The 21,879-nt window shown below is 41.8% G+C and overlaps 2 protein-coding genes across 3 annotated transcripts in view; one reads left to right on the forward strand and one right to left on the reverse strand.

The window, feature by feature from the left end:
* Positions 1-21,879, reverse strand: part of LOC309714057 (uncharacterized protein) — a 256,151-nt gene that overhangs the window by 105,514 nt on the left and 128,758 nt on the right. The window lies entirely within an intron of this gene.
* LOC309714070 (uncharacterized protein) overlaps positions 10,759-21,879 on the forward strand; it is a 277,839-nt gene continuing 266,718 nt past the window's right edge. The window contains exons 1-2 of one of the 2 annotated variants that reach the window (XM_082546189.1): positions 10,759-10,900; positions 20,540-20,644. In XM_082546189.1, coding sequence (XP_082402315.1) covers positions 20,627-20,644 — 18 coding nt within the window. In that variant the 5' untranslated portion in view covers positions 10,759-10,900; positions 20,540-20,626. The remainder of the gene's footprint in view (positions 10,901-20,539; positions 20,645-21,879) is intronic. The other variant, XR_014278792.1, reaches the window with a different exon arrangement.

A 21,879-nucleotide genomic window follows, 5' to 3' on the forward strand; every position in this document is an offset into this window, starting at 1 on the left:
TCCTTACGTATGAAATGTTTACAGAACATTTCTACCCATGAGCTCTGTCATTTCCTGTGCCAACAAAGCAAATAAGTGCATGCTGAGGCTGAAGAGGAGGAAAAAACAGAACAGTCTACATCATGCTACACTCAGTATAACCTCAGATAGAAAATAACACCTACAGGAGCACCACAAAGCTCCCAGTTCATAGATTCTGTGCTAAGTCACATGTCACTAAGTCAGTACTGTTACACACTGTAACCTCAATGTAATTTCTGTGCTTCCTAAATGCTTCACTTTGCAATAATAGGTTTAATGATTGATCTCTGAATATCTTAGTTGGAATAAATTTCATGAACTGATTTATTGCAGTGGTGCATCCTGTTACAGCATCATGCATGAATGGTGTGTGCTCTGAATCTGTGGCAATGCGACCAAAAACGCCAACACCAAGTTTAGGAGATGTGACCTAATAGTTTTGCACATTTAGCATGTATTTGTCATGATGGGCGCAGGTTTGTTTAGTTTCTCTGCCTCGTCCAAGTAGATTATCCTGCAGATATTCTCTTCCAAAGACACTCATCATACCAGACTATTAGTAATTGTGATCAACAGTGTTGGTCAAGTTACTTGAAAAAAGTAATCAGTAACTAATTACTGATTACTTCCCCCCAAAAGTAATCCTGTTACTTTACTGATTACTTATTTTCAAAAGTAATTAATTACTTAGTTACTTAGTTACTTTTTAAAAACACGATTTACAACCTGAGTAGGTGATAAAGTGATAGATCTTTCAGCCCAATTCTACTTTTTCTGCATAATCCATCATACAAAATGTAATCAAATGGAAAAGTCTCTTTTTAAAACTTTTATAGTTTTATTAATTTTAATCTTTTAACTTTATGCATCAAGCAAAATTTTAATTATATGCAACATTCTCTGACTGGAAGAAATTAGTTTAATATTTAAACCTATTTTCTGCACATTCCAGCACATAAAATAAAATTTTTTTTTTTTTTGTGTTTACACTCACTCTTTCAAATAGATGCAAGTAAAACACAGCAGAAAATAAATAAAATCAAAGACTAGCGGTCCTGTTGCTCTATTTTCACCTGTACAGCAGGAGTTGGGTAGGCGGAGGTTTACCCTGGTGCAGGTGTGCCGCAGCGGTCAGTGGAAGGATACGGCAGTTTCTCTGTGAGTTTCCCATTACGTCGTTGAGCACTCGGAGCTTGCTTGGAAGTTTAGGGGTTTTTTTCGCTGTAAAAAGATGTTTTCTTCCCACGCACAATGCTAATGGACGCTAATGTTTTTGTCACTTTTTATGGAATCAAACTCAAAGTAAGGTCAGTACTTCCACGCTTTAAACGCTGCACGCTCATACTCTCTCCTACAATCGATATATGATCCATTGTTGATCTGCACACAGCTGTTGTCACGAACGTCGCACTCGCTTACGTCACTGTCATGAGACATTCTCGCAAAAAAATCACGGTTTTAGTAACGCAGTAACGCAGCGTTCCTACGGGAAAGTAACGGTAATCTAATTACCGTTTTTGCAATAGTAATCCCTTACTTTACTAGTTACTTGAAAAAAGTAATCGGATTACAGTAACGCGTAACGCGTTACTGCCCATCTCTGGTGATCAACATACATTTTGGAGAAGTCCTCAAACAAATAAGGAAAGAAAAGTAGTTGTAGAGAACAAGCTGTGATTTTTTTTAACCTTTGTGGGGTTTTATCAGCTGCTCAGCTTGTTAAATAAAACAAACAAAAAAACCTGCTATGTTTATTGTTATAACCACAGGCTTTCAGCTGTTTTGGGATTCAGTCGACTGTGTTTCTTGCCAGCCTTGAGCCCTCAGACTTTAGATGAGTTTAACTTTTACACTTAAAGATTTTGTGTCATCAGGTCTTTTCTATACAATGTTAAGCAAAGCTAGAAACTGGCATAGCTTTTTATTTTATAGTTAATTAATGTAAAGATTCATCATCTAATTCTGACCAGTTGTAACTGTCTATTGTCTATTTCACACATATTGACTATATTTTTAAATCATCCTCTAAAGACTCCAGATCATCTTTAAAACAAATTCCCTCGAGATAAATAAAATATTATCAGTCAATCAATCAGTCAATAAAATGAGTAACATCTGAACTTTATTTGTAACATATAACTACTTCTGTGGATGCAGCATCTTGTTCCCAGTTTCCTCCTGATGGCTGAAGAGAATCTTGCCGTCTATCCTCATTGTAAAGATAAGCAAGCCGAACATGGATCACTTACTTCAGCCGATCCACCTGCCTTCTCACCCTTCAACAGTAACACTGCCCTGGACTGTCAGCTTGTGCCCTGTTCCTCCCCTTTGCAACACTTCCCCTATGGATGTTCAAAGTAAGCTCAAACTCACCTGTCAATTCTCTCTCACCATTATCAGCAGTCACTTTGGATTTGGATCTAAAACTTGTCTCCTTTTCATGAAACTTCTTTTATCCTGGACCTGGAAAAACCCTTGACCCCAAGCAAGCTCATGCCAAGAGAAGGAGAAGGTTTTAGAGATGTTAAAAGTTTGCCTATACTTTCACATTTTAAAACACTTACACTTACACTTACAATACAGTTACTCCTGCTACAGAACCTGCTGCCTTCTGGTGGTGTCTAATAATCCCTAGATTTAGAGTTCATTCCCTGTCCTCTCTAACTTTTCTTGATCTTTATCAGTAATCATGCCAAATAAAGTTAGTTTTCTCTGTTTTAATTTTTTTAAAATCTCTTCAAGAAGAAAAAACTGAAGCATTTACTGAAGTGTTAGTAAACTTGAAACTCTGCACTGACTCCAGAAAGATGAAAATCTTTTAAAGTTAGCAGTGCACCAACACCATCCTCACAGTACACATCTTCAGTCTGTGGTAGCAACAGAGCAGTCATGGAGGTGGGTCAGTGTTGAGCAAATATTTGCTGCCATCAAGTGGAGAAAAGAAAAAATCAACCTCAAATCAGCTTAAAGTCTTTGTCTCTGAACACCCAACAATACAGTGGCCAAAGTGGAGAATTGCATGCGGGCCCCTGTTTCACTGCAAGACTGTCAGTGTCATGCGCCGCGGCGCACGTGCACAAAAGGGTCCAAACGCAGACTCAAGCGCTAGCAGAAAATGACACTTTATTATAACAACAAAAGGCGACCCGGGAAAACCAGAGGAGCAAAACGAGGAACTAAAAAAACCCGGGGAAACAATGACGTGAGGAAGCCGGAATCGGGACCGTGGGAGGCTGCAACAGAAAGGGGAGAAGATTACTAGGGAGCCGGGAAGCGGGAGAAACACATCAAAACTGAGTTAGACTAGTTGGCTTACGATTAGAGCGGGACCATGGGAGCTCGGGAGGGAACTCCGTGAGAAGGAAATCCGTGGAGGTAGTGAATGGGCCAGATGATGCACCGGGTGATCCAATTGAGCAGGAGGAAAGGCAGGTGGCAGACGCTGAACGCCGGATCGAAACCTAGACACAAGTAGGCAGATTTAACGAAGCTCCAACAAGATATTAATGCAATGCCTTCGCGGGAGTCTAGTTACCACAGAGAGGTGATTAACGGACTGGCGTGGAGCATCCGTCAGCGCCGGGTTAAGTAGCTCTTCAGGTAATCACCTGTACCATCTTCATGTGAACACATTCAAGAACATCACAGATGAAAGAAACATTAAAAACTTCCACACTACATAAAGCAAGAAAAATAGTTTTTCTTTCAGATGGTTTCAGAAAAAACAGAAACTTCGGCTTCTGCTTCTGCTTCGCCTGGTCCGGCTTCAGCCCCTGCTTCGCCGTCGCCTGGTCCAGCCTCAGCTCCTGCTTCGCCGTCGCCTGGTCCGGCTCCGTCGCCTGTGGCTGCCACGCCACCGCCTGGTCCTGCCTCGACTGGTCCTGTGCCCACCGGGCCTCGGCCAGTACGCCTGACACTGGAGAGCCGCCGCTGCCTTCCGCGCGGCTGGCCCCCTGAACTGCTCCGTCGTCCCCTTCGTCGCCGCCGTTGCCTTCCGCACGGCTGGCCTCCTGACCGGCTCTGTCACCTGTGGCGCCCGCCTGGTCGGCCCCCCGACCGTGTGACCCTTGAACTCTTGTGCCCACAGGCTCGGGGGTGGCCTCCTGAACTGCACCGCCGCTGCCTCCCGCATGGCCGGCCTCCTGATGGGGGATGGCATGGCCTGTTGGGTTGCCAACCCCCGGGTCGGCCGCCTGAACTCATGAACTGTGGGCTGGTGTGTTATGTCATCTCCCCTGTACTAAGTTTCCCTGGGTCGTGAGTCATGTCTGCGTGGTGATGTTTAGTTCTTGTCATGTCTAATTTCCATGTTTCCTGTTTTACTTTGTAAATCTGTATTCATGTCAGTGTATTCAGTTGCACCCTCCTGTCCTGTCGTTAGGTTCATGTGTGTCAGCTGTGATCCCATGTGTGGCCACTTCCCCTGATCATCCCTCATGTGTATTTAGTCTCTGTGTTTCATGTAGTCTGCGTCGCGTTGTCTGTGTTCCTACCCTCCATGTCCTCCCGGTCAGTCTGTACAACATTGTCATGGTTTTGTGAGTCTCCTTAGTTTATCAGTACCTGGGGCCCGTTCTTCGTACGTCGCTTACTACATCCAAGATCAAATGACACATCCAAGATCAAATCATCGCGCTAACCGTGAGCTCGCTAATCCAGTTCCCCGAACACACCTGCTGTTGACGATTACTACAGCTGGACGCAGGAATGTGACATCACTGGGTGTCGTAAAAGGGGCTACGCATCGATAGTAGAAACATTGATCGGCAACCCGCTGATTGGTCGGCGAAAATGTCGAAGGGGCGTGCTCGGTATTTTCCGGCAGCAGAGCAAGAACTCATGAGTGAGGGATTACAGGAGTTTCAGAGTTTAATTAAAACGCAAGGAAACACTGCAAAGGCTGCAAAAGCAAGGAGAGAGGGCTGGCAGAAAGTTGCTGACAAATCAAACTCGTAGGTAATTTAATAATAATAATAATAATGGATTGGATTTATATAGCGCTTTCCAAGGCACCCAAAGCGCTTTACGATACCACTATTCAGTCACTCTCACATTCACACACTGGTGGAGGCAGCTACGGTTGTAGCCAGGCTGCCATATCGCGCCATCGGCCCCTCTGGCCAACACCAGTAGGCGGTAGGGTAGATCTATCATATGACACTATATTGTCCAATATCATATGGCATTATATTATATTATAATATGTTATATTATATCCCCTTTCACATTAGAGCCACAACAGGACCCACAAGAACATGGGAACAAGTAAAAGTGGAATACAGGAGTATTCTACAGAATGGTAATATTCATCTCTTAGATTGCTTTGCGTCTCTTGGCAAGGTAATACTGGCCTGTAATACTCTGTTAGTTTGTTCATAATAGCAACCAAGAAAAGGGCAGAGGAAAAAAAGACAGGTGGTGGTCCTGCACCCCCTCGTCAACAAGTTGGTTAAGTAAATAATACCCTCACGGGAATATCGATATCTCTCTATGAGCACACTGTCGCGCTGAGCTAAAGGATCCTGTCTATCCCGCAATATACGCTGAATTCTGAGGACTCTCCTTATCAATCTTGCACCTTCCGCAATGGGTTGGTCGCGTATACGGACAGGACATGGCTGCGACAGGCTTCCCAAATCCACCTTCGCTTTTATAGCCGTGGTCTCTCATCTTGATTACACGAAGTAATTTGCAATTACTACTCTGAAATATGAATTACATCTGTAATAATCACATACATGTAATAGAATGTTAATAGTTCATTTCCCTTTTTTAGGAAATGACCTGTATGTATCTGTGTGACATCAATAAAAGGATCAAGTGCTGCATTATCTTTAGTTACATTGATAATATTTATTTATGGTGAAACAGTGGTGGAATATCGCTGTTGCTTTCGTATAAATGAAGCGGACATACCTGCGTGGCCGCGATCTAATCCTGTTTACATAAAGTAAACCTGCTCCCGAGCAGGTTTACGCTTACGGCTCTGTTGCTATGACAGCAAGTCCCGGATGAGCTTCGGGGAACCGACTGATCCAGGATCACGCGAAATCGTCAACAATCTAATCCGGCTAACCTACTTAGCAAGGTACGAAGAACGGGCCCCTGTTTCCCAGTTTAGTTTAGGTTCAGTTTAGTCACGGTGTTTCTGCTTTGTGTTGAGACCTGTCATCAGCCACAATAAAGGCTCGCTTTCAGTTGAAGTTTACTCCGGTCCACTCTCTTGTGTTTGCATCTGGGTCCACCACACACACCCCCGCACGGTCTGTCCCCTCAGATCGTGACAGAAACTCTAATGTATGCCTGGTAGAATGCCCTGCATGGATTACAGCTTAGTTTGTAACTGTGTGCTTGGTGTGGCTGAAAAAATTGCTCATCAACTGTACCGTATTTTAAATCATGCTTTTTATTTGTTCTTGTTTCTAATGTCTCTGTAAAGCACTCTGAATCACCTTGTTGTTGAATTGTGCTATACAAATAAACTTGCCTTGCCTTACTGTTGCGGTAAGGACCTGCAGACGGCGAGGCATTGTAACACTTTCCAATTAATGTGTTTTCCTGAGGAGGAAAAGTGGCTTCACTGGTGCTTTGCTAACACTGTCAATAAAGTCTTGATGTGTAAGGTGATATGGTGTGTTAGGGAGAAATTGTGTCACTGCAGTCCGGGAGTTCACATCGTACTGCTGCTCTGTCCTGTGATGTCTGAAGTTTATCTGGCTTAGACGTTTAGGTTCAAGGTTCTTTGCTGTCCCTGCATTCCACCTGCGCTGCTCGTCTGTACACGCAAGCCCTGTCTTTCCACTGATCGCAGCATTCTGCACCTGTAACAAACATTAATAGTTTTTTCTCACTGTCAATACTCAAGATTTAACATAATGAGGAAGTTTACACTAACAAAAGCAGTACATGGTCTGTGTCCTGCATGTTATAGATATGACCCTGGGTCAATACACCTGAATCATATCCAAAACAGATATAAACACTGGCAAAGTCACCCATATTATCCATTTCATATTAATAGTTACTTTTTGATGCAGAAATATACACCCACAGTCTAATTTTTTTCAAAGTAGTGTGTGTGTACAAATATACATATATATATAAACAAACATGTATTATACTACCCTGTGTCACTTCTTATAACTATAGTTGTTCTTGTCTTGTAAATTTGACCTTAATGTGCAGTCTTTTATTTTTTTTATGTTTTATCTTCATGTGATTGTACAGCATACAGCCCACACAAAGTTAACGAGTGGCTTTCACATGTAAACAGTGCTCCACGTAATACTTGGCTAGATGGCAGTAGCGTGACTCCTTAATCACAGCCTTTGACCAGTCCAGTGTTTCTGTTTCAGTGATTTAAACATTGTGATATCCAGATAAGTCATATACCTTCCACAGAATAGCAGCCGCATGGCTACATGATCTCCCTAATCCGGCGATACAGGAACAGCTGACTGTCTCCACTACTCCACTTTCTCTTAGCATTGCCCATGCTAAGTGTTTCGCTTGATTAATGCTTTGGCTCGGCTCTACAGCTGCTTTAAGAAAAATAAAGTCGCCTTGTTTGTTGAGCAGTACTTTATCAATTTTGTTGCTGTGCAGGTAATTATACACCTCAGTGCTCTTGTAAATATGTAATTCCTCGCCATCAACGCCTTCGGAAAATACAAGGTAATTAATAATGTCGATGTAGCTAACATCGGGCCATAGTTTCATGTCATCTATCCACTCTGTGAGAAGTGACGGGTGAGGCACTGCAACTGAACTGTGCTCGCTGCTTTTTAAAACATCTCTGTGTATCCACCTTCGATGTGTTGCCATTTACTCCAGGTAAAAGAAACTGCAGTCAGAGAAATCTTTATCAACAGTGAAGGTGTAACCCTGCAACTGTCAACAACAGCGCAAGCAGAAGTAAAAAATCGGCTTCCGCTATGAATCGGGGTAATGGCGCGAACTCAGAAATACTTTTTTTTTTATTGAAAGAAATTTTCATATACAAAACAAGTCAAGGAAACAGACTAGAATTGTAACAATTTACATTATAGAGATGGTGAAGCAAGTCATTATAACTTTACAGGGAGAAAATAAAAGTTTCTAGGGTAAAGTAATAAGGAACATAGACCTTTTGACACAGGCAGGAAAATTAGAATAGCAAGTATTTTGTGATTTTACAGTATAGTACAGCAGTTTTTTATTCATATTTGAAATAAGCTTAAGTGACTTAAAATATTGACAAAAGTAATTCAAGAAGACGGTAAACATAGGAGAGGCATTCTTCCACTTACATACATGAATAAAAAACTTATATAGCACTATTACAAAATTGACAACATCTGAGATTTCAGAATCCAGATTGTCCATAAAGTAAAGAACATCCTTAGATGTGAAGGAAGGTATATTGGAAATTCTGAGTGAAACAAGTGAAAAATAGATGCTCTAGTGTTTCTGGATCGGAAGAACAGAAAGCACAAGTGTTTTGGAGGAAGGAAGGTTCAGGGTTTCAGTAGTCGTCATCATGGGCTCATCCGATTAGAATGAAAATAAGCAGTCATCAATCATGTGCAGGTTTTGTTTTATTGTATATTGTATAACGGGTAAAGGAAAGAAAGACACACATGGACTGCTCTCTCTAAAAAGGACATAAAGTATGATTTAAGTAACTCAAAATGATACATGAACTCAGGAGACTCAAAGAGAAACTCACCTCAGCTGCCGCCCCATGTGGGAGTGAAGAAAGCGTGAGGGGTAGGTGAGTGCAGTCCTTATATAACGAGTGACAGGTGAGTGCAATTAAGGCCAAGCACCACACCCAAACAAAGGTGAGGAAAAGAAACAAGGTGCATCTGGTGAAGTGAATGTGCTAGAAGGTGAGCCTTTACAACACACAAGAGTCGTCCTCAAAATTAAACCTTTTATACAGGAATTCTCCAACTGGATAAATGCCGGATATGATTCTGAAGTGTGTTTCTTTCATTTTAGACGCAAGTGGGTATTTTAGGTAAAAAGAAAATGACTTTTCTTTCAACATGCTATCAAGGTCATGTCTGACATTGACATTGTAGTTGCAGAATACTATTTGCTTAAAGGTATTAGAGATAAACTTATTATTAAATTGTTTGTCATTTATTGAGGTATTACCTATCGTCAGTGAAGGTAAGCATGTTCTTATTAGTGAATACTTTAAAGTATTTACGATAAGATTTAACAACGGTGTGGGTATCGCTTTACAAACCTTATTATAATTATTAAATGAAATGTCAATTTTATACTTATCAATAAATTCTTCATAAGATAGCAAGTTTCCGTTTTTATCAAGCAGATCAACAACAAAACATACACCGCTATCATACCAGTCTGATTTAAATAAGGACTTCTTATTGATGACTATAACCCTATTATTCGATTAGGTTAAGGGTGCAGGAGAAATCCATTATTATTTGGTTAAAATGAGAAGAGTTATATTTAGTTGGAAATCTATCCAGTTTTTCATCTGGTGCCATATTAAAGTCACCTGCAACAACGACTTTTTCTATTGAATAAATGATCTTCCATTCTTCTATCATTTTTTTCAAATCAGAAATTAATTTCCGGTTTTCAGCTCTATTGTTGAACCCATAAAAATTTACTAAAATGTACTTAGTATCATCCGACTCTATGTTAACCATTAAAATGACCTTCCTTATCAACCTTATGATCAATAACTCTTCCATTAAAACGATGTAGAAAAATATCCACTCCTGCTAAATGAGAGTTACCATGAGATAAATAAATATCATCGCTTCCCCACTGCTTTCTCCAAAATATATGATCATCTTTACTGCTGTGTGTCTCTTGAAATAAAAAACAATTAGTGTTAGGCTGTTCCTTACAAAAAAGAAAAAACGCTTTACGCTTTATGTTATTTCTTAAACCTCGAACATTTAAAGAAAATATTGAAAGAACCATTGAATATAGCTTGAGAGAGCAATGGAACGTTTTACCTTCTATTAACTAATAAATGCAGTCAAAGTTAAGGACCATTGAGCAAGTTACCGGCTTAAATTTAGTTGAACAGTTATACCTTCTTATCTAGGTCATTATGAAGTTCTTTCATTCTTTGATTTGACGACCATCGATGACAGCATATCCGCTTCCTCCACTCTCGGCCACAGAGGTTTGCGGGCTTCTCTGTCTTCCTTACAAAAGTCTTCTCTAAACCGAATCTTCATCTCCTTGCAGAACTTCGCCTCCTTGGACATCTTCCACACTAGGTCTCGAACAGTTCTCATTGCAAACTTTTGATACAATTGAACATCAATTTATTTTCCACTCTTTGAAAAAAATTTGGCTTTGGATAATTTTTCTGTAAAGCTTCAAAACCTTGTACACGAATGGCAATAGCTCAATTAAAATGATTAAGACTCCACCCCAAGATTTGACCTGTTTTACAAGGAATCACCATAGCTGATAAGGAGCTCATCATCAGCCAGCTAGCTGATGACACCACTCTTCTTGAAGAATGCAAATCAAATCCGTCCAGCCCTTAGTGTTATTAGTGATTTCTCTGAGGCATCTGGTTTATGTCTAAATCTAAAAAAATGTGAATTACTAGCAATTAAAGACTGCACTGCAAATGCTATCTGTAACATTTCTGTTAAAAAAGAAGTCACATACCCAGGACTGTTAATATCCCAAGACCAAAAGTCAAGATGCTCGTCAAACTTTAAAAAAAAAAAAAAAATGTACGTTCTAAATGAAACTTCAGACGTCACTAATCACGTGACTCTGGCCAAACGAATCAAGCCTCGACACAGTGCTTCTGAAGCAGTTAATCTTTTTGACACACGCACCGGAGCGTCAGCTTCAAGCAGACCATCGCTACCTCTCACATCTAAAGGTAAGTGTCAAGGTAACTTTGAACTGAGTTCAGTCAATCTCGAGTTTTTCGAAGTTTTCTGAATGAAGTTTTCTGTTGCTCTCTGTGAGAGGAGACCGTTAAAGGCGAGGCTCTCCAGAGTGCAGCAAAACAGGAAACCACAGCTGGGTGTGTGTAAGTGTGCAAACGAATATATTAGAAGTGCAAGTGAGCCACGAGTAAAGAAAGGTTAAGTTTCGTGAGTTGTTTTTCTCACCACTGATCACGCGCTCAACACTCTACACATACTTGCATCACACGCGCTCTCAAGCATCAGTATCCGGTCGTTCAGTGATGACGCGATGAATCCTACTTCCGGGCCTAAACGCTCCCGTGTTCAATATGTCACAATGCTGTGTTCCTCGTTGTTTTAACCAATCTGGCTCAAAACAACAGTCTAATCTGTCATTTTACTGGTTTCCTTGTGAAAAGAGAGAGAAGAGGAAGTGGCTGAAGTTGATAAGGTATGTTACAACTCGTAAGTGAATGAATAAATTTGTAAGATAAGAGCAAGTGGACTCTTACTTTAGTTAGCTAATATAGCTAGTGATGAACAATTAAAACCCGCTACTAAAAGACAAACTGGCTTTTACGAGTAATTTTACTTATATAGACAATGGATTTTATTGTGTTTTTTTTACTACAAAGACGTTGTTGCATTTTTGAAGTCTTTTTTTATTTCTCCAAGCAAAGATTGAGAGCTAAGGGTCACTTCGCTATATATATGAACCTTAGTTAGCTTTCGACGCTCAGAGGAATAAAAATTACGTCCAAAAAGTGATGTCTATGTAAGAAAATACATTACAATCCCCAGCCTATGTGCCAGTTAATTACCAAAATAAAGACCTAACCAACAAATAGCTAGCAAAGGTTCCCAGTACTTATCTTTCTGGTAAGCTTAAAAGCAAATTAGTACAACGATGTGTAAGATTTGAATAATTCTGGTCACTGTCTGTGACCAGTCATCCAGGTCATCGTAGTCCAAGGAGCTTGGAAAGAAAAGCATCTGGACTTCTTTAAGTTTCTTGAAGCTTCTCTCATCTGGATGAAGCTTCTCTCTATTATTTATCTCTACTTTTTTCTATTAATCATAACTAATGGAGGGCTACCGTATGATCTGAAATTTCTCTCTGCCTTTTTAAACACTTCCACAGACGCGAAAACTTCACCCCAAACTGCAACTCAAGAGTCTGCAGTTGGCACTTCCCTCAAGGAAAAGCTGCGGGGCCAACAAGATTTGCATGGAACGACGGGAAGTCTTTTCAGTTCCCAGATGACCACAACCCTGTTAGAAAAAAGAAGAAAAAAGAGCAGGTCCCAGCTATTGGTGAAAATCAGAGTGAAAGATCAGATGAGCTACATCATTCCAACAATGCAGATACACAGACAGCTACTGCAAGTTCCACAAGTTCTTCCAAAAGTCTCCTGGTGCTAGAGATTCAGAATGACATACTAAGAATAGAGAATGAAAAACGTAAAAAACAAGTAGAGAAGCAGAAGCAGACTTTCTCATTCAGTAAAATATCTGACAATCCTGAAAGGGTCCAGTACTATACTGGATTGCCTGATGCTGCTTCTGTCCTGTTTTTAGAAGTGCTTCTTTCCAGATTTGATCTTAAATATCATTCTGATTGTCCAAATGATGCCCCTAATTGACCAGTTATTTCTAACCCTGATGAAGCTCAAACTTAATTTTGGTCATGCAGACCTTTCAACAAGGTTTAACTGCAGCAGAGCCACAGTAACTAATATTTTTACAACAATTGTTAGTGCACTGTATGACATTTTGTATGTTGGCATGCTGGAAAACAACATTACCTCGAGAGCCAAGAATCAAACATCGCTGCCAGATTGCTTCCAACCATTTCCTAACTGCAGGGTTGTGCTTGACTGCACGGAAGTTTCTGTTTGTAACACAGAGAGACTTGACACACAAAGTCATTTGTACAGCCAGTACAAAGGACGGACCACACTAAAGGCTCTAATTGGTGTGGCTCCTAATGGTGTAATAACCTTTGTAAGCAACTTGTACGGTGGAAGTGCCTCAGATAAGGCCATAACAGCTGACTGTGGAGTACTGCAACATCTACAGATAAGGGCTTCACAATTCGGGACATCCTACCAGAAGGGGTCTCACTGAACATTCCGTCCTTCCTCACCAACGGACAATTCACACAGGAGGAAGTGAACAACAACAGGAAGATTTCCTGTGCAAGAATACATGTAGAGCGTTCCATTCAAAGACTGAAACTTTTCTCAATTTTGCATCACATCCCACATCAGTTAAAAAAAAATATTAATAAGATCTTGAAAGCATGTGTGTGTCTTACAAATTTACAAACACCTATTCTCCGTGAAATTGAATAAATTATACCTGTGAGAGTTCAGAGGTAAAAGTACATTGTGTCATTTTCTAACTAGTTGTGGACCAGAAAATACAACTGTTGAATAAGTTTACTTTTATTATTTATAACTCCTAAGTGTTCTGGATTGTTTTATGTGTATACTTAGGATGTTACATCATAAAAACAACTTAGTTGCATAGTTTCAAATTGAGAATGGTCTCATTTGTGATTCGTAAAATGTTTTACTCTGTTTTTATCAATGGCTTGTTACATTTTTCATTCCATTCCAGCTTCCTGATTACTGCCTAGTTTTCTTGCTAAACATTTTCAATTAAAATCAAGAATTCCAGATACATGTGTTACTCTTTATTTTCAGGAACAGTTTGTCCAAAACATATTATTTTTTCAAATCAAAAATTAATATAATTTAAAAATTTATCTGAATATATTTACAAAGTTACAATGACAAAAAATGTACAATTTACAAATATTTACAAATAGTTTTAAAATTAACTATAAACATTTGGACTGATAAATTACTCATGCTGATATGAATTCAAAGCTGCGATAAAATATGGGGCAAAATAACTTCCCGGTAGAACGTTTCCAAAGATTCAGTGTTAACAGCCCAAGTTTGTTCTCTATCCACATGCAAGATGAAAAAGTCACATGGAGTCCAAACAATAAAGTGACAGCTTTTCGCCCCTGTGAGATAGAAGTTGCCCTGGATCTGATGCCAGTAGTTGTGATTCTTTTTTAATACCAGGGAACCACTTGCCTCATCCAGCTGTAGGAAAAAGTCCTTACTTTCTGCAGCCTCCAATACAGTTTTGGTTCTGGCTGACCATGGGCATTTCACCTCAATGATGCACTCATTAGAGACAGTCCCATCAGGAGAACCACCAAGCAGGCTACTGTTAGATAAAAACAGTCCCCTCTCCTTGATAGCTGCACCAGTACAGTCAGTGTACAGCTCCTTGGCCTTTGGCTCACAAAGGATCCCCCAATCACATGCCTTTGGGGATGAAAATACAACTTAGTCATAAAGGAATTCTGACCACAGAATAGACAAAGTGAGGTACGGAGTATATAAAATACATTTAAATAATAAAGTGGGGACAGTGGAGGCAAACAGTCTGATGTATGTAGTTTACAAGATTTTACATACATGTACAATTTATACCACATGTTAAAGTAAATATCAAAGTACCTGGGAGCATTCAGGTAAATAAATAATAATTTTAGCATATAAAACACAATGCTTTTTAAAAAGTTAAGAAAATAATTATTATAATTATAATTAATTCAAAGAGCAAATTTTAAATAAATAACTGACCTTGTGTTGTTGATGGTGTCATCACAGACACTCCCTTGGCAGTAATTTCTTCTCCTTTGGATGATTTTACCCTCTTCCACACACATTCCACGTCAGTGCAAGAAACATTCTTCTTCACCCAAATCAACAATGCCGCCATATGATGGCACTTATCATTGCCAATCGGGCACTCACAGGAGCTGAACCTGACTGACTGACCCTCAACATGCACCTACATTGAAAGAAAGTTAATGCTTACCCTAAACATTCTAACAAACACTTGCAGCGCTGCTCTGTGTACTGGTACTAGGTTAACTAGGCTAATATAACTGGTACTAGGCTAACATTACTAACTCTCCAAAACCTCCATGTTATGTAGATTTCCATCTTTGTTTACCTCCACTGTTATAGCATTGCTGTACGTGTGTGTGCTTTATGAAATACATCAGAATACAGAATATCTCATGTTTAATCGTCGGCTAGCTAGCTTACTCCTAGCTCACCTCAACATTGTAAATCTTCTTTTTCATGGATGCCTGGACACTTCCCTTTATAATTCCGCCTGGGAGAACGGTTACACTGACCACTTTACTAGAGTTGGAGGAATATCACAGTAATTGCTTAAAGGAGCTTCTTCAACATCTGTAAGAGTTCTAAACATATGTCTGTCCTCCTCCTGAAAATCTTATGTACGCAAACACGCGTTGCAACTTCTTATCTTGTGCGCGTTTTTTATTTTGACAGCACCTGCGGACCACTTATGAGCAGCCCCGGTTATTTAGCTCGTCATATTGCAGCCACAGAAATTATTTTGTCCATGAAACCATAAAGCTGCACTTTCTTTTTGCCTTATAGTCTGATTTGTCATAACTTCTCCGTTTTGTGGTAAGCTTTTCTTTGGCTGTCACTTCTTCACCCTGACCTGTCTTATTTGGTTCAGCAGAACTAAAATATAAATCCTGCTGCTTTTACACATGCACTCACATAAGCTCAGCGATTCTCTGCGCGATCAGCCTCTCACATGTTTAAGCTGCGGGAGATTTCACTTGTCATGTTTGCATAGTAAGCTAACGATTAATAAGACGATGTCAGAGGAATTGGTGCGCAAATTATCATCACTCACCAATCAGTGCTGTCGCTCTCTATACACAGTTCGCGCGATAGCAAAGTGAAAGCAAAAAACAAGCGCAAATTCAAACGCGATTTCAATATGTCACATATTGACAGTGGCTCACCGATGCCAATGACATAATTACCCAGCTACATTTCCAAAAGAATGCAAAAGCATTGACATATATTTTTCCTTCCTACGATAGGCCGACGGGCAGGGCAGAGATAGATTTTGGTAGCCCAACTGGAAAAATCGCTAGCCCCGGGACATATATATATATATATATATATATATATATATATATATATATATATATATATGATTCAAGATCCAAGATGGCGCCGCGTATGGATGCCCTGGTGCTTCAGTGCGTTACTTCTGTTTTGTTTTTGTGCATAACTTCTGTGTCTGGGCACTCCTCTGGATATTCTTACACCAGAGAAGAGCTTCTTAACTACAGGACTACAACACCTGTGGATTTACTTCCAATATTTGTCGCATCTGCGGCAGATTTACTGCAGACTCTGATCAGGAAAGTGAGACGCCGAAAGAGAGGTAAGCGAGCCGTGGACTGCGAACTGCTCTTGCTGGGATCTTCCTTTCCAATGTACGCTCACTCAGGAATAAAATAGACGAGCTGGCCCTGATGAGAAGCATGAACAGAGACTTTGCCTCCTCCTGTGTCTTATGTTTTACGGAGTCGTGGCTCAGTGAGGACATCCCGGACAGCGCGCTCAAGCTGGAGGGCTTTCATCTGCTGCGTGCGGACCGGCAGGCCGCTCTCTCCGGTAAGACCAAAGGTGGAGGTGTCTGCTTCTACATTAATAGTGGCTGGTGCACAGATGTAACAGTGATTGCTCAGCACTGCTCTTCCTCTCTGGAATACCTTTTTATTCACTGCAAACCGTTTTATTCTCCGCGGGAGTTTGCTTCATTCATCCTGGCCGCTGTTTACATCCCGCCAGACGCCAGATACTGCACATGGAGCGGACATTCCCGGACTCTCTCATCATTGCTCTTGGGGACTTTAACAAAGCCAATCTGAGCCATGAGTTTCCCAAATACAAGCAGTATATTAAATGCCCGACCAGAGAGGAGAGGACATTAGACCACTGTTACAGCACGATCAGCGGGGCCTATCGTGCGGTGCCCCGCGCTTCACTCGGACTTTCTGACCACGTCATGATCCACCTAATCCCCGCGTACAGACAGAGGCTGAAGCTCTCCAAACCTGTCGTGAGGACCAAAAAACTGTGGAGCAACGAGGCTGTGGAGGAGCTTCGCACGTGTTTGGAGTCTACAGACTGGGACACAATGAAGGCTGCTTCTAACAGCTTGGACGAGTTTACGGACACTGTCACCTCCTATATCCACTTCTGTGAGGACAGCATTGTGCCATCACACACCAGGGTGAGTTATAACAATGACAAACCCTGGTTTACTCCTAAACTCAAAAAGCTGTGGCTGGAAAAGAGAAAGGCGTTCAGAAGCGGAGACAGGGACTGCTACAGAGAGGCCAAGTACAGGTTCACTAAAGAAGTGGACGTTGCTAAACATCAGCACTCTGAGAAGATGCAGCAGCAGATCTCAGAGAATGACTCGGCCTCTGTGTGGAAAGGTTTTAGGAATATCACCAACTACAAGCCTAAAACCCCCCACTCCACTGATGACTTGCTCTTAGCCAACACCCTGAACGACTTCTACTGCCGTTTTGACGAGCCATCAGGCAGCCTTCACACCTCCAACGGCCCCAACAATAGAGACACTTTGGACACTCATTCCCCCACCTCTCCCCCCTCCATAGAGCCATCACCACCTTCAAACTGTTCACCTACAACACCCCCTCCTCACCCCACACAAAAGAGGATTTCACACCACCTCCTCCGACCACAACTCTTCATATTCATGAAGCAGATGTGAGGAAGCAGTTTAGGAGTCTGAATGCTCGGAAAGCTCCCGGCCCAGACGGTGTGTCTCCTGCCACCCTCAGACACTGTGCAAACGAGCTGGCCCCAGTGTTTTCTGGCATTTTCAACTCCTCACTGCAGGCATGTCATGTGCCTGCCTGCTTCAAGTCCTCTACCATAATTCCTGTCCCCAAGAAACCTAGGATCACTGGACTAAATGACTACAGACCCGTGGCTCTGACATCTGTGGTCATGAAGTCTTTTGAGCGCCTGGTTCTCTCCTATCTCAAGACCCTCACGGCCCCCCTCCTGGACCCCCTGCAGTTTGCATACAGAGCCAACAGGTCTGTGGATGACGCCATCAACATGGCCCTACACTTCATCCTGCAGCATCTGGACTCCCCAGGAACCTACGCCAGGATCCTGTTTGTGGACTTCAGCTCTGCCTTCAATACCATCCTTCCAGACCATCTCCGAGGCAAGCTTTCCCAGATGAATGTGCCTGATCTCATCTGCCGGTGGATCACTGACTTCCTGACGGACAGGAAGCAGCATGTGAGGCTGGGAAAGAATGTCTCGGACTCCCGGACCATCAGCACCGGCTCCCCTCAGGGCTGTGTTCTTTCTCCCCTGCTCTTCTCCCTGTATACTAAGTGCTGCACCTCCACCCACCAGTCTGTCAAGCTAATCAAGTTTGCAGATGACACCACCGTTATTGGACTCATCTCGGACGGAGATGAGTCTGCCTACAGGAGGGAGGTTGAACGTTTGGTGTCCTGGTGCAGCCACAACAACCTGGTGCTGAATGCCCAGAAGACAGTGGAGATTATTGTGGACTTCAGGAAGCACACAGCCCCACTCCCCCCCATCATCCTGACTGACACCCCCATCACCTCTGTGGACTCATTCCGCTTCGTGGGTACCACCATCACCCAGGACCTGAAGTGGGAGCCCACCATCACCTCCGTCATTAAGAAAGCCCAGCAGAGGATGTACTTCCTGAGGCAGCTGAAGAAATTCAACCTGCCAACACGGACGATGATGCAATTCTACACTGCAATCATCGAGTCCATCCTCACCTCCTCCATCACCGTGTGGTACGCTGGAGCCACTATCAGGGACAAACAGAGACTGCAGCGTGTTGTGCGCTCTGCTGAGAAGGTGATTGGCTGCAGACTCCCATCTCTGCAGGACCTGTACACCTCCAGGACACTGGGGCGTGCAGCTCGGATCTCAGCTGACCCTTCTCACCCTGGACACAGTCTGTTTGACCTGCTCCCCTCAGGCAGGAGGCTCCGGTCCATTCGCACCAGAACCTCTCGCCATAAGAACAGTTTCTTCCCCTCTGCTGTTGGACACATGAACAATAACCGTATGACTGTTCCCACCACTAACACAATGCTCAATTACATGGATGGGAGCTAGTGTGTTAGCGCAGTTAGCTCGTTAACGTGTTGGCCGTCTAGCCCCATGCACGGGGCGATCGGCGGTAGCTCGTTAACGGAGATTTGCCGTGTTGTGGCGTTAAGGTCATTTTAACGAGGTTAACCTGAAAGCACTAGTGGGAACACAACGAATATGACTGCACATTTACGCCGACATCATCCTAGTGCAAAGACAAGTGGAAGCAGACAAAAGCAAGCATGCTACTAACTTTACCCGAGTCATTTAGACAGCCGTTAGCACAGGATTCGCCTTATGGGGACCTGATATGTTTAATATGCTGCTGAGAATATAGCCCAGAAGAAGCGGATAGTATAGCTTTTATTTTGGAAAGAGCCATTTCTCTGTAATAAACTCTCTTTTCCAAAGATGAGTGATTCCTCAATCAGATACAGGGCTCGCAAAATCGCTAGCCCGACGTCCTGGGGCTAGCGATTTTTCCAGTCGGGCTACCAAAATCTATCTCTGCCCTGCCCGTCCGGCTATTGTAGGAAGGAAAAATATATGTCAATGCTTTTGCATTCTTTCGGAAATGTAGCTGGGTAATTATGTCATTGGCATCGGTGAGCCACTGTCAATATGTGACATATTGAAATCGCGTTTGAATTTGCGCTTGTTTTTTTGCTTTCACTTTGCAATCGCGTGAACTGTGTATAGAGAGCGACAGCACTGATCTGTGAGTGATGATAATTTGTGCACCAATTCCTCTGACATAGTCTTATCAATCGTTAGCTTACTATGCAAATATGTGAAGTGTGAAAGTGAAATCTCCCGCAGCAAGCTTAAACATGTGAGAGGTTGATCGCGCAGAGAATCGCTGAGCTTATGTGAGTGCGTGTGTAAAAGCAGCAGGATATATATTTTAGTTCTGCTGAGCCAAATAAGACAGGTCAGGGTGAAGAACTGACAGCCAAAGAAAAGCTTACCACAAAACGGAAAAGTTATGACAAATCAGACTATAAGGCAAAAAGAAAGTGCAGCTTTATGGTTTCATGGACCATAAAGCTGCACTTTATGCACTTTACATATATCCTGCTGCTTTTTTAATTTCTGTGGCTGCAATATGACGAGCTAAATAACCAGGGGTGCACATAAGTGGTCCGCAGGTGCGCATTCGCTGTCAAAATAAAAAACACGCACAAGGGTTAGGGTTAAACTTAAAAACTGTACTTTTGAGTTAAAATATATATTTATAATTTTAATAAATGACAAATTAAAAAGGCATGAACATTTTATTTTGTATCGAAAAAATATCGAACCGTGACACCAAAGTATCGAACCGAACCGAACCGTGAATTTTGTGTATCGTTGCACCCCTAATAAATAAATATATATACTGCTAAATTTTGTATCGGTGCTCAAACCTTTTGTGTTTGTTTCCAATAAGTTTCCCACCTTGGGAAGCAAAAATGTGTTCTTTTACTTGTCAGGTGAACATATGAGACACTTTGACTCTTCAGTGCAGTGTGGAGCCTAACAAAGATCTGTTTTGTGTCCCAGCTGATCAGCAGGAGGAGAAGAGTCTGACGGAGAGCAGAGGAACATTTTCAGCTACTTGGACTCAGCTCAGCCACTACAGAGAAAACAATGAGCTCAACACAGAAGGTGACAGACAGAGCAGGGCGATATGACCAAAAATATTTATCACGATATACATTTGAAAATTTGCGATAACGATATAAGTGACGCGAGACAAAATACTTTACAACTCCACAACTTTATTAGTGCAAAAAAAACCCATCAATGTATTTTCACTTAAACAAACAGCTGTTTTTTTTATGTGTATTGAAGTTATATAAAAATTTAACAGTGCAAATGCAAATTCCTTGCTGACAGTTTAACCAAAAGGCATTTCCAGTGGAAATTGGCCGACATTTGCTCAGAGGAATTTGCATTTGCACTGTTATATTTTTTGTCATATCGCCCTGCTCTACGTTCATGTGTTACTGTTTAGGCTTAAATTGGTTTGATGTTTGGTGCCTTTTTCTTAATGTAAAAAACCCTCAGGTTACAATCAGACATTTTTCTTCACTGAACCTGTTGGGTCTAAACTCAGACCCAACAGGTTTCGATAAATTTTTGATCTTTTGATTGATAAACTAAAATGTTATTGATTTTCACCAGCTGCTCTGTGCTCGATGAAAAGTTGCCTCACATCTCTAGTTTTCACAAATGATCTGCAACTCGGTGTTACCATAAATCACCACCTTTCATGGTCTCAGCACATCGACTCTGTTTTTAAGAAAATGGGACAAGGCATAGCTATGGCTATGAAATGCTCTTTCTGTATCAAATCTTCAATTTTGAAAGATGTCATTAATGCACTAGTAATGTCTCATGTGGAGTATTGTTCAATCATTTGTCAGCAGCTAATAAGACAGATCTTAACAGACTTCAGTTAGTCCAGAATAAGGCGTCCAGATTAGATGTTCATACTATTCTAATTAAAAATGGACCGATCCTCGCCTCACAAAGTGCCCTACTTGGCGTAACCCAGCTTTGCTTAAGTATGTGTCACTCGATAGAGCGGCTGTTGTCTGCGAGACCTGTCAGGGAACTGGTGGAGCATTTGGAGCCTCACTACATGCTTCCAAGCCGCTGCATTTTTAATCTTAATCTCTTCCATACTGAGGCGAAAAGGAAGTGATTTGATCCCGTACTTCAACTAGAATGGGGGGGAAAAAAAGACTCTGGAGTTAGTCTGTGTCCTTAAGCTGCAGCTGCCTCTTCTTCTCTCATGTTTTCTAAGTAGCTGACAGCTGGTAACTGTGCAGGGGCGGCTCTAGCAAAGCTTTGCCAGGGGGCAGGTATGGCATTAACAAGTAAAGGGAGGCACAAAA

Source organism: Aulonocara stuartgranti (genome assembly GCF_965226115.1).
Source record: "Aulonocara stuartgranti genome assembly, chromosome: 9".
NCBI classification, from domain to species: Eukaryota; Metazoa; Chordata; class Actinopteri; order Cichliformes; family Cichlidae; genus Aulonocara; species Aulonocara stuartgranti.